The sequence below is a fragment of the Crinia signifera genome, chromosome 3, assembly GCF_055691185.1.
Source record: "Crinia signifera chromosome 3, ASM5569118v1, whole genome shotgun sequence".
NCBI classification, from domain to species: Eukaryota; Metazoa; Chordata; class Amphibia; order Anura; family Myobatrachidae; genus Crinia; species Crinia signifera.
The window spans coordinates 259,463,629-259,479,499 of NC_139219.1; the positions used below are offsets into that span (position 1 = coordinate 259,463,629).

Below are 15,871 nucleotides of genomic sequence, written 5' to 3' on the forward strand. Positions count from 1 at the left end.
ATATATATATATATATATATATTAGGGCGGAGTGAAAAAACTGAAATTGAGAAATTCAAAATCGGCTAGTGTGGGAAAGTTGTGACTTGACCTGAATAAGAAACGTGCAAAAGCATTTTGATCTGAGTCAACATCTTCTGTTCTGGCAAGAGGCCTAAAGTTTCACTTTTTAGGTGAAAATGACGAAACCTATGAAGATGCTCCAATCTAGTTATAATTATGTCAGGATGTCTTAGAGTGGTTCATTAATATACTTTAGCATAGTAAAAAACAGAACGAGCTTGTCCTAGTGCAAAGTGACTGACTGGCGGGAGAAAAAATCCCTAATAATTGACCCATTTTCATGGTCACAATTGTGAATATTGTGTGTTTTCTCCTGAACGTGTTTATAATAGAAGAAGCACAAATACTCTAATGGAATTTCATTGACACTGTGTGAAATATAACACTGCATAATAGCCCTTAATCAGACCTGATCGCAGTACAAATTTGTTCTCAAAATGAGCAAAACAAATGCTGCATTGCAGGTGGGGCAGATGTAACGTGCTGAGAGAGTTAAATTTGGGTGGGGTGTGTTGAAACTGAAATCTAAATTGCAGTGTAAAAATAATGCAGCAGGTATTTACCCTGCACAGAAACAAAATAACTCAATACAAATCTAAAGGTGGCCATACATCTACAGATCGATTGTCAGATCTGGCTGGTTGGAACAAATACCTGGTAATATCTGAATGACAGTTTTTGGCAGTTTTCCAGCATTTTAAAGCAAAGTGCTCTCATCCATTACCAGTATTTTGTTCCAAACAGACAGATCGGACAATAAATCTGTAGATGTATGGCCACATTAACTCCCTCTGCACATGTTACATCTGCCCCACCTGCAGCTGCATTACAGCATATAATTATGCCAAACATAAGCCAATATATTAACAGTTAAATACATTAAAGTGCATTATGCTGTAATAAGTATTGCTGATCAATCCTGCCTAGCAGGGCCGTCTTTTTGTATGGGCTTAATGGGCACTTGCCCAGGGGCCCCAGGCGTATAAGGGCTCTATGTTGATAGCTGAGGATCCCCTTTTTCCAGGGATACCAGAATTTTGAAAATCGGCCCTGGGGAACTGCAGATATCCAACTTCAAAGCAGCAGTCCACATCCGACCTGTTAATTACAATTTCCAGTCATATTTCTCAGGCTCTCTCTGACACTAGCGGCTTGTCTCTATCATGCCCAGAACCAGAGATATCATCCTTCAAGCAGCCGGTCCCTGCTCCAGCTCCAAACGTCTGGTGTAGTTTTATATTTTTGTCAATGGATTGCTCTGGCTCCTGATCTCTGATACCCAAGTTCCCAGCACCTCTTGAAAGTTGGGACTCTAGGTTTTTATACTAGCCTAAGAAATCTATTTCCAGATAATGGCGATATCTGCAGTCAAACAAGCTGCCCTTCCACCGGAAAATGACGAATATTAAGCCCACTCAATTTTCCAACCGTCCCCTGTGTATAAAACACCTCCTACCTCCCTGGAAGTCATTTACAAGGGACCCTTCATACAGCTCAGTGCCCCCTTCCACACGTTAGTGTTCACCCTCCCACCACCTGTGCAGTAAAGGAGTAATTAGCAGAAGTTACTGCTCCAGGTCCTACATGTTGAATGGAAGATAGAGCACCCCCTGCCACCCGTGGGACATCAAAGCTGCTGCTGATACCACCCCCCACCCCTAGGAGGGGAGAATGGGTAAGGGCCCCAGTGCATTGCTTTGCCCAAGTGCCCACACTGCTGTTAAGACGGCCCTGCTGCCTAGAAATGAACACAGTGATTGGCATATATGTACTGCTGGACACCACTCATAGAATGATTAACCTGTTATTTTTTGAATCAATGTTCTTGTTTTTTTTCCCCCTAAACATTAGATGTATTTGTTTATTTATTTATTTACAGTTTATTATATAGCTCAGCAGATTCCGTTGCGCTTTACAATAGAACACATTGATAAAACAAACTGGGTAATGACAGACAGACTTGGGGGTTAGAGGGCCCTGCTTACAATTTATTACATCATAATACACTTCAACGTATTTAACAGTTAATATATTGGCTTATCTTTGGCATAATTATATGCTGTAATGCAGCCCAATCATGTTCCCAGTATAGGGGATGCAACACTGTTTTTCTGTCAATAAACAGAAGTGATATGTAAAATGATACATTAGAAAGTTTACACTTACTTGTAATACTTATTGTAACAGTTACTGTTTTTCAATAACAGACTGCAACAGTTATTTCTTATTTATATACACAGGATTGTCTATCTTTGTATATGCACTGCAAAGAGAGCAGCATAAATCCAATTTCATGTATTTCAGTGACACTGTGTGAAATATAACACTGCATAATGGCCCTTAATCAGACCTGATCGCAGTACAAATTTGTTCTCAAAATGGGCAAAAAAATGCTGGACTGCAGGTGGGGCAGATGTAACATGTGCAGAGAGATTTAAGGTGGCCATACATCTACAGATTTATTGTCCGATCTGTCTGGTTGAAACAAAATCCTGGTAAAAGATGAGAGCAAATGACAGTTGACCATTTGCTTTGAAATGCTGAAAAACTGTCATTAAGATATTACCAGCTGTTTGTTCCAACCAGCCAGATCTGACAATCGATCTTTAGATTTGTGTGTGTTATTTTGTTTCTGTGCAAGGTAAATACCGGCTGCATTATTTTTACACTGTAATTTAGATTTCAGTTTCAACACACCCCACCCAAATTTAACTCTCTCAGCACGTTACATCTGCCCCACCTGCAATGCAGCATTTGTTTTGCCCATTTTGAGAACAAATTTGTACTGCGATCAGGTCTGATTAAGGGCTATTATGCAGTGTTATATTTCACACAGTGTCACCGAAATTCCATTTAGAGTATTTGTGCTTCTATTATAAACACGTTCAGGAGAAAACACACAATATTCACAATTGTGACCATGAAAATAGGTCAATTATTAGGGATTTTTTCTCCCACCAAAGTCAGTCACTTTGCACTAGGACAAGCTCATACTCTCTTTTACTATGCTAAAGTATATTAATAAACCACTCTAAGACATCCTGACATAATTTTAACTAGATCTGAGCATCTTCATAGTTTTCGTAATTTTCACCTAAAAAGTGAAACTTCAGGCCTCTTGCCAGAACAGAAGATGTTGACTCAGATCAAAAAGCTTTTGCACGTTTCTTATTCAAGTCAAGTCACAACTTTTCCACACTAGCCGATTTTGAATTTCTCAATTTCAGTTTTTTCACTCCGCCCTAATATATATATATCAATTATTTAAATTATACAAGAACCTTAATGATAGTTTGCAGTTTGTATCGTTTAAAATAAAACGTTTAACTGAATATTTATAAAGAACTGAAAGATACAGCACTTTCGAAGGGTAAAAACAAAGTGCTATGATGAAGTGGCCACAGATTTTCTTAGAAGTCAAGTTCCTTTATACGTGACATAGAGATGTAGTGGCACTCAGATACACAAGTGTCACATATTAAATGAATCAGCCTCCTGATGCATCCTAATTGCGTGGGATATGTCAGCTTACTCATGCCAGGCATCACACGTTTTGTGGCATATTGAGACTAGACGGCCGATTCATACACATTCGTTCGGGTCCAAATTCAGCTCCTTCCCAGATGTTTGAGGTCTGCGCATGTGCGAATATGCGCATACCCTGGAAGCGAACTGAGAGGGAGGTCTAGGGGGTGTAAGCAGGGGAATGCCCGCCTTTATATGGGCTTATATGGGCAATAAAACACTGGGTGTTCCCCCGGGAATGCAGGCGCATCAATGTCTGCATGGGGCTAGAAGCTGACAACACATGATGTCGACGCCCGCCCCGTTTTTGGCTATCTCTGTCTAGGATAAAAGTAAGACTTATAGACTTGCCGAAACCCCCTCGCCATTTAACCCCCGCGCCGGCCGCTCACCCTATTCAACACCCTGTTCTAAATACATTTTTTAGAAAGAAAATGGATGTTTTAGCAGAAATATGGGACTCGTACACCTTAAGTATGTCTACTGTTTAGATGTAGACACAGATCGCCTCTTTGGGGAGCGATAATGTCACCATCAGATCACAGATGTGTTCAAATCCAAATGGGCACATATTCGCCTTTTTTTTACATTTGCCCATTTGGATTTGAACACATCTGTGATCTGATGGTGACGTTACCGCTCCCCAAAGATGAAATCTGTGTCTACATTTAAACCAGTGGCGGTTTTTACCTATAGACTGCAGGCAGGGCAGGCAACAGAAATCTTGGGGCCCGGAACACTGATATCTCTGAGGCCCCCCAACACCGAACGTGGATTGTTATTACATTGCATATTGAATGTATTTTTTTAATAATAGAAATAAACAGATCATTAATATTCACAATTCAATATAATAGGGAAGTGCAGATGGGAGGGCACAGCATTGTGCGTTGTGTGGTTTGGTGTTTTGTGTCATTAAACTCATTAATACAGGTAGCCAGACAGGTGATTAGGCAGTCATGCTTACAGACCCTGAGTTCCTCAAAGCTTTGGGGCCCCTCAACTGGTCGGGGCCCAGTACGAGTGTCCCCTTTGACCCCCCCTGTCGCCTGCCCTGGCTGCAGGGCTGCAGCCCCCAAGATAAAATCCACCACTGTTCTCTGCCTAAATGAAGCCAGATGCAGTCTGTGAGACTGCTCTGGCTTCAATGTGACTGACAGTGACTTCCTATGGGAAGTCCGACCTGCCAGTCAGTGAAGGCAGTCCCATTGGGAGGTGTCCCCTCCCTCCGGGATGCCTCTCTGTGCACTAATGTGCAGCAGTCCCCAAAAACGGGTTCTGCGCATGCTCAGTATCACGGACGATACTGCGCATGCACCGGACCCGGGAACCTGAATATGCCTCTGGGGGCTGCAGCAGGGGGGGGGGGGGGGGGGGGGCGCGCGCATCACGGCAGCAAGGGTAACAGCCTCCACGGATTTAAACGGTATACATACAAGTCAGCGCCAAGGGAATGTTGGTATTTTTTATTGTATCTGTCCTTTTAGTTAAGACACCTCCTGCAGCTTTTACATATTTTAGCACAGTGGCTGTATATACTGTACAGCTGTGCTAAAGCCTCTATCTCTGAATGAGGCCAGATGTATGATACATAGTAATATGTATGTTATCTTGTTTTAAGCATAAATATTATTATTATTATTATTATTATTAAAAACACAGAATAAAATATTCCAGTATTTTTACAATTAAAAGAGGAACTAGTATATACTAAAGAGGAAGTTAAATGGAACAGTCGAACACAAGGAATAATGAATCATTTGTAACTAACGTACACTTCCAAATTTAAGTCTGGAGATTAATAGTCGATGACTCAATTACAAAAATACTTGTGGGTGTGGCCTGGCAGCCATCGTTGTCGGCAGTTTAAGCACTCCGAATGGATGGTACATTTTGTTGTGGACTACCGAAACTATCCATAACCCACCTGTGTCCCAACACAAAAGTTCCTCACACCTTAAATTTTTGGCTGGACAAGACATCCATTGCTCCAGCAACCTGCCAGGAGCCTGTGATTTTGGAGGCGCTATTGTCACTTGCAGCTCTTTACCCAACCTCTCTCCTTGGAGTTGATTTTTTGTGGAGGTGACTTCTCCTTTGTGGACCCACAGATTTTTTAGATACTGCTGTTGCTTTAATCTGGCTCCCTCTCTGCCACTGACCACTGGTGAGGTCTGCCTCAGTGGTGGTCTCAGCATGACACGATGGCTGACTCGCTTTGGTTACCTATATATCTTTACTGGCTCCCAATCCTCCTGGGTCAACCAGGTTCCGCAGTCTGTGATTCATTAACAGCCTTCTGGAGGTACGAGTCTGACCTCTTTCAGCTGTGAAGAGTCTGCCTAAGGGCCTCCTGAGTGAGCAGTTGGAGTTCTTGCAATCACAAAGGGGTCCTGCCAACTCCCTTTCTAGTAACTACAGGTCCGATCTGTCTATAGCTAATTTCTATGCAGGACTTTTGCCCATTGCCTTTCTACTTTCCATCACACTGTATTGCTGCCATAGAAAATCCCTTCTACCACTACAGCTCTACTGGGAGTAAAGAATCAGCAATTATTGTGGGCACCCTGTCAATATTCAAAGCTTCACTGCAGGACTTTTAAATTAAATAAGCCTGCCTCCAATGCTACTGAGTCATATAATGTTTATGGATGATACAACAGAATTCACATGAAGTCTGCAGTGTATATGGATTTACTGTCTGGTAAGATTCAAAAGTTAATTGGGCGGTGCTACACAGTCCAGATGGACAGTGATCCAAAATCTACTGCAAAAGCAACCCTGCATTATTTTAAGGAAAAGAAGCAAAATATTTTGCAATGGCCAAGTCAGTCACGTCAACTCAATCGAGCATGCATTCCACTTGCTGAAGACAATACTAAAGGCAGAAAGACCCACAAGCAAAGAACAACTGAAGACATCTGCAGTACAGGCCTGGCAAAGGGACTGCAAAGGAGGAAAATGAATTATGGAAATATCAATTTGACATAAAACAGATAAAATATTGTAATGTCTGATTCCTGTGTATGCTGTCACATCTTGTGATCAGACTTCTGGTTGAATACCCACCTGCTGTTTTCTTAGCTAACTAGGCTGTCAATGGGGTTGGTTTTGAGGAGTTTGGCCATGAGGCTGGAACTACCACTGAGCCAGAAGTAGAACGGTTATATCAAGATGGTTTTATTCAGCTCTTATGCATAGGGGAAAAAAACAACAAATAATTCCCAAATAATATCTTTAAGAAAAAAACTAAAGTTCTTGGAGCAATCCCAAATCGTGTCTTTGAGAAAGTTCTTTAATAAATTAATAATAAAGAGCCACAGAATAGGAAGATGCCCATTATTTGAAGAATGAATTAAGAACCAATGCTTAAAGAAAACTGGAATGATAAAGATGATCCGCTTGAAGAACTGGAAGACTTTGATGGATGGTAGGAGGAGCCAAAGAAGAAGAGCGTTTGGGAGTTCTCCTCAGCCGATACTGCGGAGACTGGGCAAGGTATAAATTACAATTGCTGGATGACTGAAGAAATCAGAGATCTAACTGAAGATCCAGTCAGGATCTCAGGAGGCAACAATAATAGTCAGGCTGAGGAGAGCAACAAGCTGGAGACCTGGATATGCCACAATACTCTGGGAAGTGGACGTCGCAGAAGACAAATTTGTTCTCAAAATGGGCAAAACCATGTGTACTGCAGGTGGGGCAGATGTAACATGTATAGACAGAGTAGATTTGTGTGAGTTATTTTGTTTCTATGCAGAGTAAATACTGGCTGCATTATTTTTACACTGCAATTTAGATTTCAGTTTGAACACTCCCCACCTAAATCTAACTCTCTCTGCACATCTGTTACATCTACCCCACCTGCAGTGCACATGGTTTTGCCCATTTTGAGAACAAATTTGTATTGCAATCAGATCTGAAAAGGGGCCTTTGTACTGACACCAAATAGCCCAGGCAGGCCCTCTATATCCCCTGAGAGCAGCTACCATTGGTTGTCTTTGAAAGGTGGCAAGAACCGAGCTTTGGCTGACCAATAGTACATTTGCCCATATCCAAGAACTAAACCTCACTGCTGCATCTGAAACCTGTATACTATCTGCCAACCCTCTGCTGCACCTCCAGCGACACCCACCGACCACTCTTACTGTCCTGCAGTCAGCATGGAGAGACGAGGCTGCGCACAGACGGGCATGTAATGGACCTGCCATGCGCCGTCATCTAGGCATCAAGTACTCTATATGAAGACAAAGGCTGTATGCTTACCAGTATCCTTTACCTTGGCTGCCTGGTCTGCAAAGGTAACAACAGATTTCCTGCTCACAGGAATGCACATACTAATAAAACTACCCCAGACCACCCTTCAGTCTTCCTGAGTGAGAGTAACGCTGTATTAATCTGTGCGGAGGCAGCATTATAACCTAACTTCAATAGAAAATAACTGTCGAAATACCTGTCATACCAATAATCTGTACAACTAATCTCAACCCTTTTTAATCCTTATTTCTTTGTAAGGATATTCATATGCTTATCCCAAGTATGTTTAAATTGTTCTACTGTCTTAGCCTCTACCACAGCCTCCCATTAGAGGTGGTAGAGGCTAAGACAGTAGAACAATTTAAACATGCTTGGGATAGGCATATGAATATCCTTACAAAGAAATAAGGATCAAAAAGGGTTGAGATTACCTGAAGGGTAACAAAAGGGGCAGACTAGATGGGCCAAATGGTTCTTATCTGCCATCAAATTCTATGTTTCTATGTAACTAGTAATAACATAAATGGGTACTTGTTTCCTAGAACGGCCACAATCGTGAGTGATCGTGGCTCTTAATTAAGGGACACGATCCTCACGATGTGGCCGATTTTTTACAATTTTTTCCATTTGATTGACAGAAATCGGGTCAATCGGTCGGTCGCGACCAATTAAAATCGGCCGCGATGCGACCGACCGATTGACCCGATTTTTCCATAGACTTCAATGTTAAAAAATCTTTTAACATTGAAATCGGTCGGTCTTGTGCCATTATAATGGCACAAGATGAGATGGACTTGATTAAGTCCATCTCACATAGGGAAAAATGATAAAAAAGGTGAAATGGGCCAATATGACCCATTTCACATTTTTTATGTGCCCGCCATGACCCCACAATAGACGTGAACCCGAAGCGTGGCGAGCGCAGCGAGCCCGCGAGGGGCGGCGGTGCGCGTCCTCCGACCTTTTCATTCCCCTACTATCCACTAGGGCGTGGAGTGAGAATATAATAGTGTGGCGAGCGCAGCGAGCCACCGAGCCCGAAGCGTGGCGAGCGCAGCGAGCCCCGCGAGGGGACGCGTATACCTGTGAAGTTAGACGCGTCCCCTCGCGGGGCTCGCTGCGCTCGCCACGCTTCGGGCTCGGTGGCTCGCTGCGCTCGCCACACTATTATATTCTCACTCCACGCCCTAGTGGATAGTAGGGGAATGAAAAGGTCGGAGGACGCGCACCGCCGCCCCTCGCGGGCTCGCTGCGCTCGCCACGCTTCGGGTTCACGTCTATCGTGGGGTCTAGCACACTTATTAACATTTGGGGGGGCAATTTAAACAAATCTAGTGTAAAAAAAAAAAAAATCGGGTGAAAAATCGGCAGATCGGATCGGTCGCATCGTATGCGACCAAATCGCATGCGATGCGATCGATCCGATTTTTTATCTTACGACCACAACGATCTAAATCGTTGTGGCCGTTCTAGGAAACAAGTACCCATAAATGTATATTAGACCGTTCACCCTATAAACTTTTCCCAATATCTCCTACCGTCTTTCCCCGATAATAAGACACTGTCTTATTTTTTTTTTTTCCTCAAAAAAGACCATAGGTCTTATTTTCGGGGGAGGGCTTATTTTATTCCCCACTGCGCCTTTAAAACATTCCACACTGCGCCTTTATGAAATGCCCCCCAAATGATCCATAATTTATGGTACTGTGCCAGTATTTTACATGCCCCCACCTGTTTAACTTGATGTCCGTTGATGGCGCTGTGTGGTGAGCAGCAGCCAGCCAGTTCAGCCGCGTGATGTGCGCGGCGCGATGTGCGCGGCGTGTCGTCACGCTGCGCCTACCGCAATGCATCCCTGGGAACGGGAGCTGCGGTGCTGCTGGTAAGTAAGAGGAGGTGAGCGGAGGGCAGCGGGGGTCAGCGGGAGTCAGCGGGGGCTGAGCGGAGACTGCACATATGGTGCACATACAATAACATTGGGAAAATGGTAGGGCTTAATTTCGGGGGAGGGCTTATTTTGGACCAGCGTCCAAAATCTGGGGTAGGGCTTATTATCGGGGTAGGTCTAATTATCGGGGAAAGACGGTATCTATGGGATAGATTTGGCCTTCTGTTCTGTTAGTATCTGAAACTACTGTATGTCACCTACTGTACACTGTGTTTTTAGTACTCTTTGCAGGCCATAATACTCCCAGTTAGAAATGTTTTGCTTACTATGACTAAGGTCTTGAGGACTCATAATTCATCTATGATCTTTTGATTACTCACAAACTACCAATTAGGGCCAGATGTACTAAGCTTGAAAAGTGATAAAATAGTGCGTGATAAACCACCAGCCAATCAGCTCCTACCTGCCATGTCACAGACTGTGTTTGAAAAATGACAGGTAGTAGCTGATTGGCTGGTGGTTTATCACTCTCCATCTTATTACTTTTCAAGGATTAGTACATCTCACCATGCTTCACGCTATTATAACCTAACTCTATGTATGGAAAAAAAAACGTAAAAAAAAAAATAGAACAGGCGCCTAGTGGGGTGTTGTGTCAAGCTGCTCCAACAAAAGGGGGTGTCGACCCCTAGCAATAGGTACAAACAGGATATATAGGTGGAGTGCTAAAAGTATGAAGATCAATTGGATATTACAATAAAAGTGTAAATTTTTAAAATAAATGGGGATATCACATCTAGACCACACCCTCCAACGGTTCTGTAAAAGGTTGGACTTGATAAATGTACGTCTTTTTTCAACCTCTACTATGTTCCTATTTTACTATGTTAGTCTTAAGGGGCCTATACACAGGAGATTTTTCTGAGCGATCTGAGTGATGCTGCACAGTGCTGTTTGCTGAACAATCTGTCAGGGTCAATGTTCTCTGGTGAGAACACTGGTCCTGACCAACGATTAACCAGATTTATCCAGCATGCGGGCGATAGCGAAGAGCCGTGCATCACTATTGCTATGGCCCCTACACACGGAGCGATGTAGGGGCATTTTCTAGTTGATCTATTCATATCGCTTAGAAAAATCCCTAAAATCACCCCGTGTGTAAGCCCCTTTGTATTCAAACATCACCTGTAGATGATAGAAAATTTACCACAGAGTACCACCTGCAAGTGCATTTTATAACAGTTTAAATTAAAACTGTGAACTTCTCAGTCACAACGATCCCCCTTCTGAAGTGTCACCTACCTGCAGCATGCAGCTAAGACCGAATACCAATGGGCGGTGTTGAGGACATGACTGGAAATCAACACAGGGGTGATGGACAGAAGTGACCACTGATCCTGACGCACTGGGACTTGGAGCAGTCTTAGGAGGATTGTTTGTGCCCATCATGATAATAGGTGTGTGCAATGTGGCAGGGCTCGCACAATCATTCAGCAGTACAGAGAGGCGTCGGGAACAGAAGTAGGCGAGGCGACGAGATAAGTATGCAGATTGTACAAACTCCTCAGAGTGCTGGAAAGGAAGCAAAAGCAGTAATTACATTGTTATAAGAAGGGTGCTAGACTTATTCTATAAACAACAGTATTCTATGAATTGTTCATATTTAAGTTAAAAAAAAAAGGCTTGAAAATAAAAAAAATCAAAGCACGGCGATATTGTCATGAGAGTGGGGGAGCATACCTCCCAACAGTCCCGATTTTATCGGGACAGTCCCGATTGTCAGGGCCTGTCCCGATGTCCCACCCGCGGGCGGCAGTGTCCCGCGGTGTGGGGGGGCTGTTGGGAGTCCCCCCGTCAGCTGCTAAACAGCGGGGAATAAACGCTGTGCGCATGCGCACAGCGTCTATTCCCGCAGCCAGGGGGCTGGGGGCATGGCTAGAGGCTCACAGAGCCTCTGGGTCATGCCCCCATAGCGGCAAATTGGGGGCGTGGCCTCGCGGGGGGAGCCGCGAGTATAGGCCACGCCCCCCCAAATTAGGCCCGCCGGCAGAGATACCAAAGTTGGGAGGTATGGGGGAGCACAACATAAAGCCCTTTGTATTGGCCTCTCATAACAAGTTCAGTGACCTGTTGAGACATCTAATCCCTACACCTTAACTCCCCCTGTCTGCCAGCATACGACCATCAGCAAGTTCTAGGACCTATTTCTTTGGCTATTCTCAGCACAATCAATATTATCAGATGCACCATTTACTGTATGTGGCATATCTTGCTCCAGCTTAGAAATTCATGACTACAGATACTGGAGAACCACCATCAATGGGCATAACAATTTCTATGGCCTGTAATTGACTGAGGGATCTATGTGCTATGTATGGCTAACAATAGCAGTTGGAGAGGATTATTACACAACATACATTAACGAATTAGTTGAGATCTTCAGTGCTATACACAGATAACAATTCAAGGGATCTTTGTGCATGCCCAGATGGGCTGCAAGGCCATTACGTCTGCTTGGTGACATGCTGTCCCCTGGCTTCTCCCTTTATGACAACTTGGGCACCACAATCGTGATTCTACATGTAGCAGGGAACATGCAGTCAGGTCTGAATGAGGCCTTTAATTCTGAGACTCTTTGTAGTTGGTTTATTACATAGATTGTGTGCTCTTAAACTAGTAATCACAAACTGAGGTGTGTAGCCACGACATTGAGAGTTATCGGTTATGTATGTTGAACCAAAGATAAGATTAAAATAAAAAGTTCCAATTTTAAAGGAATTAGTACCTGACTAGTTTAGTCCCATTTTATTATTGTATATATATATATATTATTAATGATGATGACTGTTAACATTGACCTGCATTAGACATCTGCTTCCTGCTGCTAATACTTTTTCTGAACCAAAGAACTCCATGGTCCCTTTCCTCTGTGAGAAGACATCACATCAACATTTCTCTTGCCTCAGCATTGTTGTGCCAAACATTCATTGAGCGGGTTGCAGCAAGTATTGCATATCAGCCTTGACTACATGGCATGCATGAGAAAAATTTAACATTTTGGGCAAAAAAAACCATTACTTCTCCTGGAGGCTACAAGTAATATCAATAATGATATCACCAAACAAAATAGAACCCCAGATAATGTGTTGCAACTCTTCCTTCATCGGAGCTGATCACCATTGACCACAATTTTCTGTCTTCTGTCCATTAGCCTAGTGCACTATTACTGAATATCACCTTGAAAAAAAGAATATGCATGCACTTTTTTTTCATAGTCTTTACTACTCTGCTGCGCATAAGCAACTCGAAGTGCTGGACTTGTTCCTGGGTGGCACTGACTAGGTACATACCAGGGCAGGAGCTGAAAACGCCCCCTTACGACATACCGATCTTCCTGAAATTATTTTTCAAAAGTAGGTAAATATGCAGATTTTGTTCTGCAGAGCATCCGTGATCGCTGAAGAGATGTGCATGGCATCTCTTCAGTGCAGGGAGGGAGGAAGGGCAGAGAGGGAGCCGGGAATTGGCCAGCTGCTAGGGGAGTGCTGGGCAAGCTCCCAAAGTGATGAAAAAGGGACCATGGTGTTAGTCCATGTCCCCTCTGAACGAGACTATGCCCATCCACCCTGTAGCACAGACACCTTTTAAAATTACAAAAGTTGGGAGGGAAGTGGGCCATGCTTGTGAGAGCTTACATTTTGTATCTGTCTGTATCTCTATACAAAGCACAATAGAACTTGGCATGATAAAAACAGTGGCCACTGCTTTATAGATATTAGTATATTTAGACTCAGTCGCACAAACATGAAATCAATCGCTGCAGCCTCGTGAAGCAGATTCCTCGTATCGTGACGGGATTAGGATGCACATTTAACCCCTTCACGACATTTGACGTATATATACGTCATGGCCGGGAAGTACTTCCCGACCGTTGACGTATATATACGTCATGGCTTAAAACTGTCACTGCGTCTAGAGACGCAGTGACAGAGGGACGATGTCTGCTGTCCCTGACAGCAGACATGTCCGTGCATGCCCAGGGGGGGCGGCGATGCCGCCCCCCCGTCGGCGATCGCTGTGATTGGCTGTTCATTGTGAACAGCCATTCACAGCGTTTTCTGTGTCACCGGCGAATAACGTTCGCCGGTGACATGGGATCGGAGGTGATTGGTGCTGTAAAGTACAGCACCAATCACCGCGGGGTGTAAGGGTGACACTGGTGTCACCCCACCTCACCCCTCCCGCCCCCAAAGGCCGTGATTGGTTCGTCGGACCGACGGACCAATCACAGCCATGGAGGGGGGTTTAAACTAACGGTGACTGCACTGCAGACGCCATTCCGGTCTGGAATAGCGTGCAGTGCGGTCACCGTGCCCAGCTGCCGCCTATACTGACCAGAACCCATCCAAAATACTTACCTGATCATTGATATTGCTTATGCTTGTGACATCTTGTGACATCCTGTGACATCTTGTGCTGCTGCGATTTATTAGATAGAGAGAGAGTTAGAGAGAGAGAGATAGAGAGAGATAGAGAGAGATAGAGAGGCCTAGTGCTATATTTTGTGCTGCTGCAGTGTGATAGAGCTATAGATAGAGAGATAGAGAGAGATAGAGAGAGATAGAGAGAGAGATAGAGAGAGAGATAGTGACAGATTGTGCTATATATTTTTTATATAACTGAAAGAGATAGAGAGAGATAGAGAGAGATAGAGAGGCCTAGTGCTATATTTTGTGCTGCTGCAGTGTGATAGAGCTATAGATAGATAGAGAGAGATAGAGAGAGATAGAGAGAGAGAGATAGAGAGATAGTGACAGATTGTGCTATATATTTTTTATATAACTGACTGCTGCCCCCCTTTTGTGCTGATCAGTATAAATTAACTGATCAGCAACTTTTTGGGGGCGCAGGTTTTTTTTTATATATAGATATACCTGTCAGTGCTGCTGCTGCAGTGTCATAGAGTGATAGATAGTGAGAGATAGAGAGATAGAGAGAGATAGTGACAGAGAGTGATAGAGAGTGCTAAATTTTGTGTCTGCTGCCCCCGCCTTTTGTGCTGATCACTATATCTGAGGTGATCAGCAACTTTTTGGGGGTACAGAGGTTTTTTTTTTTTATATATACCTGTCAGTACCACCAAAGGTTGTGCACCTGCTGCCCCTCACTGGTAATCAGTGTCGCATCACCGATCACCTTTTTTTATTTTTTGTGAGTGCTGTGGGGTCTTTTTTACATTTTTTTTTTTTACACACACTGTGATTTTGTGTGTGTCCTGTGGCCACTGTGCGCTGATCAGTGACGTACATCACTGATCAGCTTTTTCGGCACAGGGTTGATCTATTTTTTATTTTTTTTGGATCAAATTCCTGTTGCCTTTGAGCGCTGTTCAGTGACGGACGTTACTGACCAACATCTGTGCTCAATTTTTGGCGCAGGACCTTTTTTTTTTTTTAACCCCTTCCATTTTATTTTTTTTTTAACCCCTTCCATTTTTTTTTTTTAACCCCTTCCATTTTTTTTTAAACCCCTTCCATTTTTTTTTTTTTTTGAACCCTTCAATTTTTTTTTTTTTGTATTTTTTTTTTTCTACACTACATACACACTACACACTACATACCCCCCGGGTTGAAATAAAGTTTGTACCCCCCCCTACACTATACACATGTTGAAACATTTCACTACCAGTAACACAAAAATATAAATGGCATCCCAAATGTCATCCCAAATGTCGTCCCAGTCATCCAGGAGAATGTATTCGGTGGAGGAGGCATATGCCATGCTTGCCTCTGACTCTGACACAGCCAGTGAGGCAAGCGGGGAATTTGAAGGATTTGTCTTAAGCTCCTCTTCCTCCTCTGATGATGAGGGACCCCCTCAAAGACGCCCCCGTAGAGCAGCTGAGACCCCCCCCCCAATAATTGATCTCGTATGGACCCCACCACCAGACAATTTTGAGCCCCAGGTTCCTGAGTTTTTGGCCATCCCAGGAATCCAATTTGATTCAACAGGTCTCAGAGAAATTGACTTTTTCAAATTATTTTTCTCTGATGATTTTATAAATTTAATGGTGGACCAAACTAATTTATATGCCCAGCAGTTTATTGCTCAAAACCCCACGTCATCATTTGCTAGGTG

The 15,871-nt window shown here is 43.5% G+C and overlaps 1 protein-coding gene across 4 annotated transcripts in view; it reads right to left on the reverse strand.

Moving 5' to 3' along the window:
• Nucleotides 1-15,871, reverse strand: part of MED12L (mediator complex subunit 12L) — a 458,604-nt gene that overhangs the window by 404,487 nt on the left and 38,246 nt on the right. For all 4 annotated transcript variants that reach the window (XR_014471810.1, XM_083177939.1, XM_083177937.1 and 1 more), the window contains exon 8: nucleotides 11,036-11,305. Coding sequence is in view for 3 of the 4 variants with exons in the window: in XM_083177939.1 (XP_083034065.1) it covers nucleotides 11,036-11,305 (270 nt within the window). In the remaining variant the exon portion in view is untranslated. The remainder of the gene's footprint in view (nucleotides 1-11,035; nucleotides 11,306-15,871) is intronic.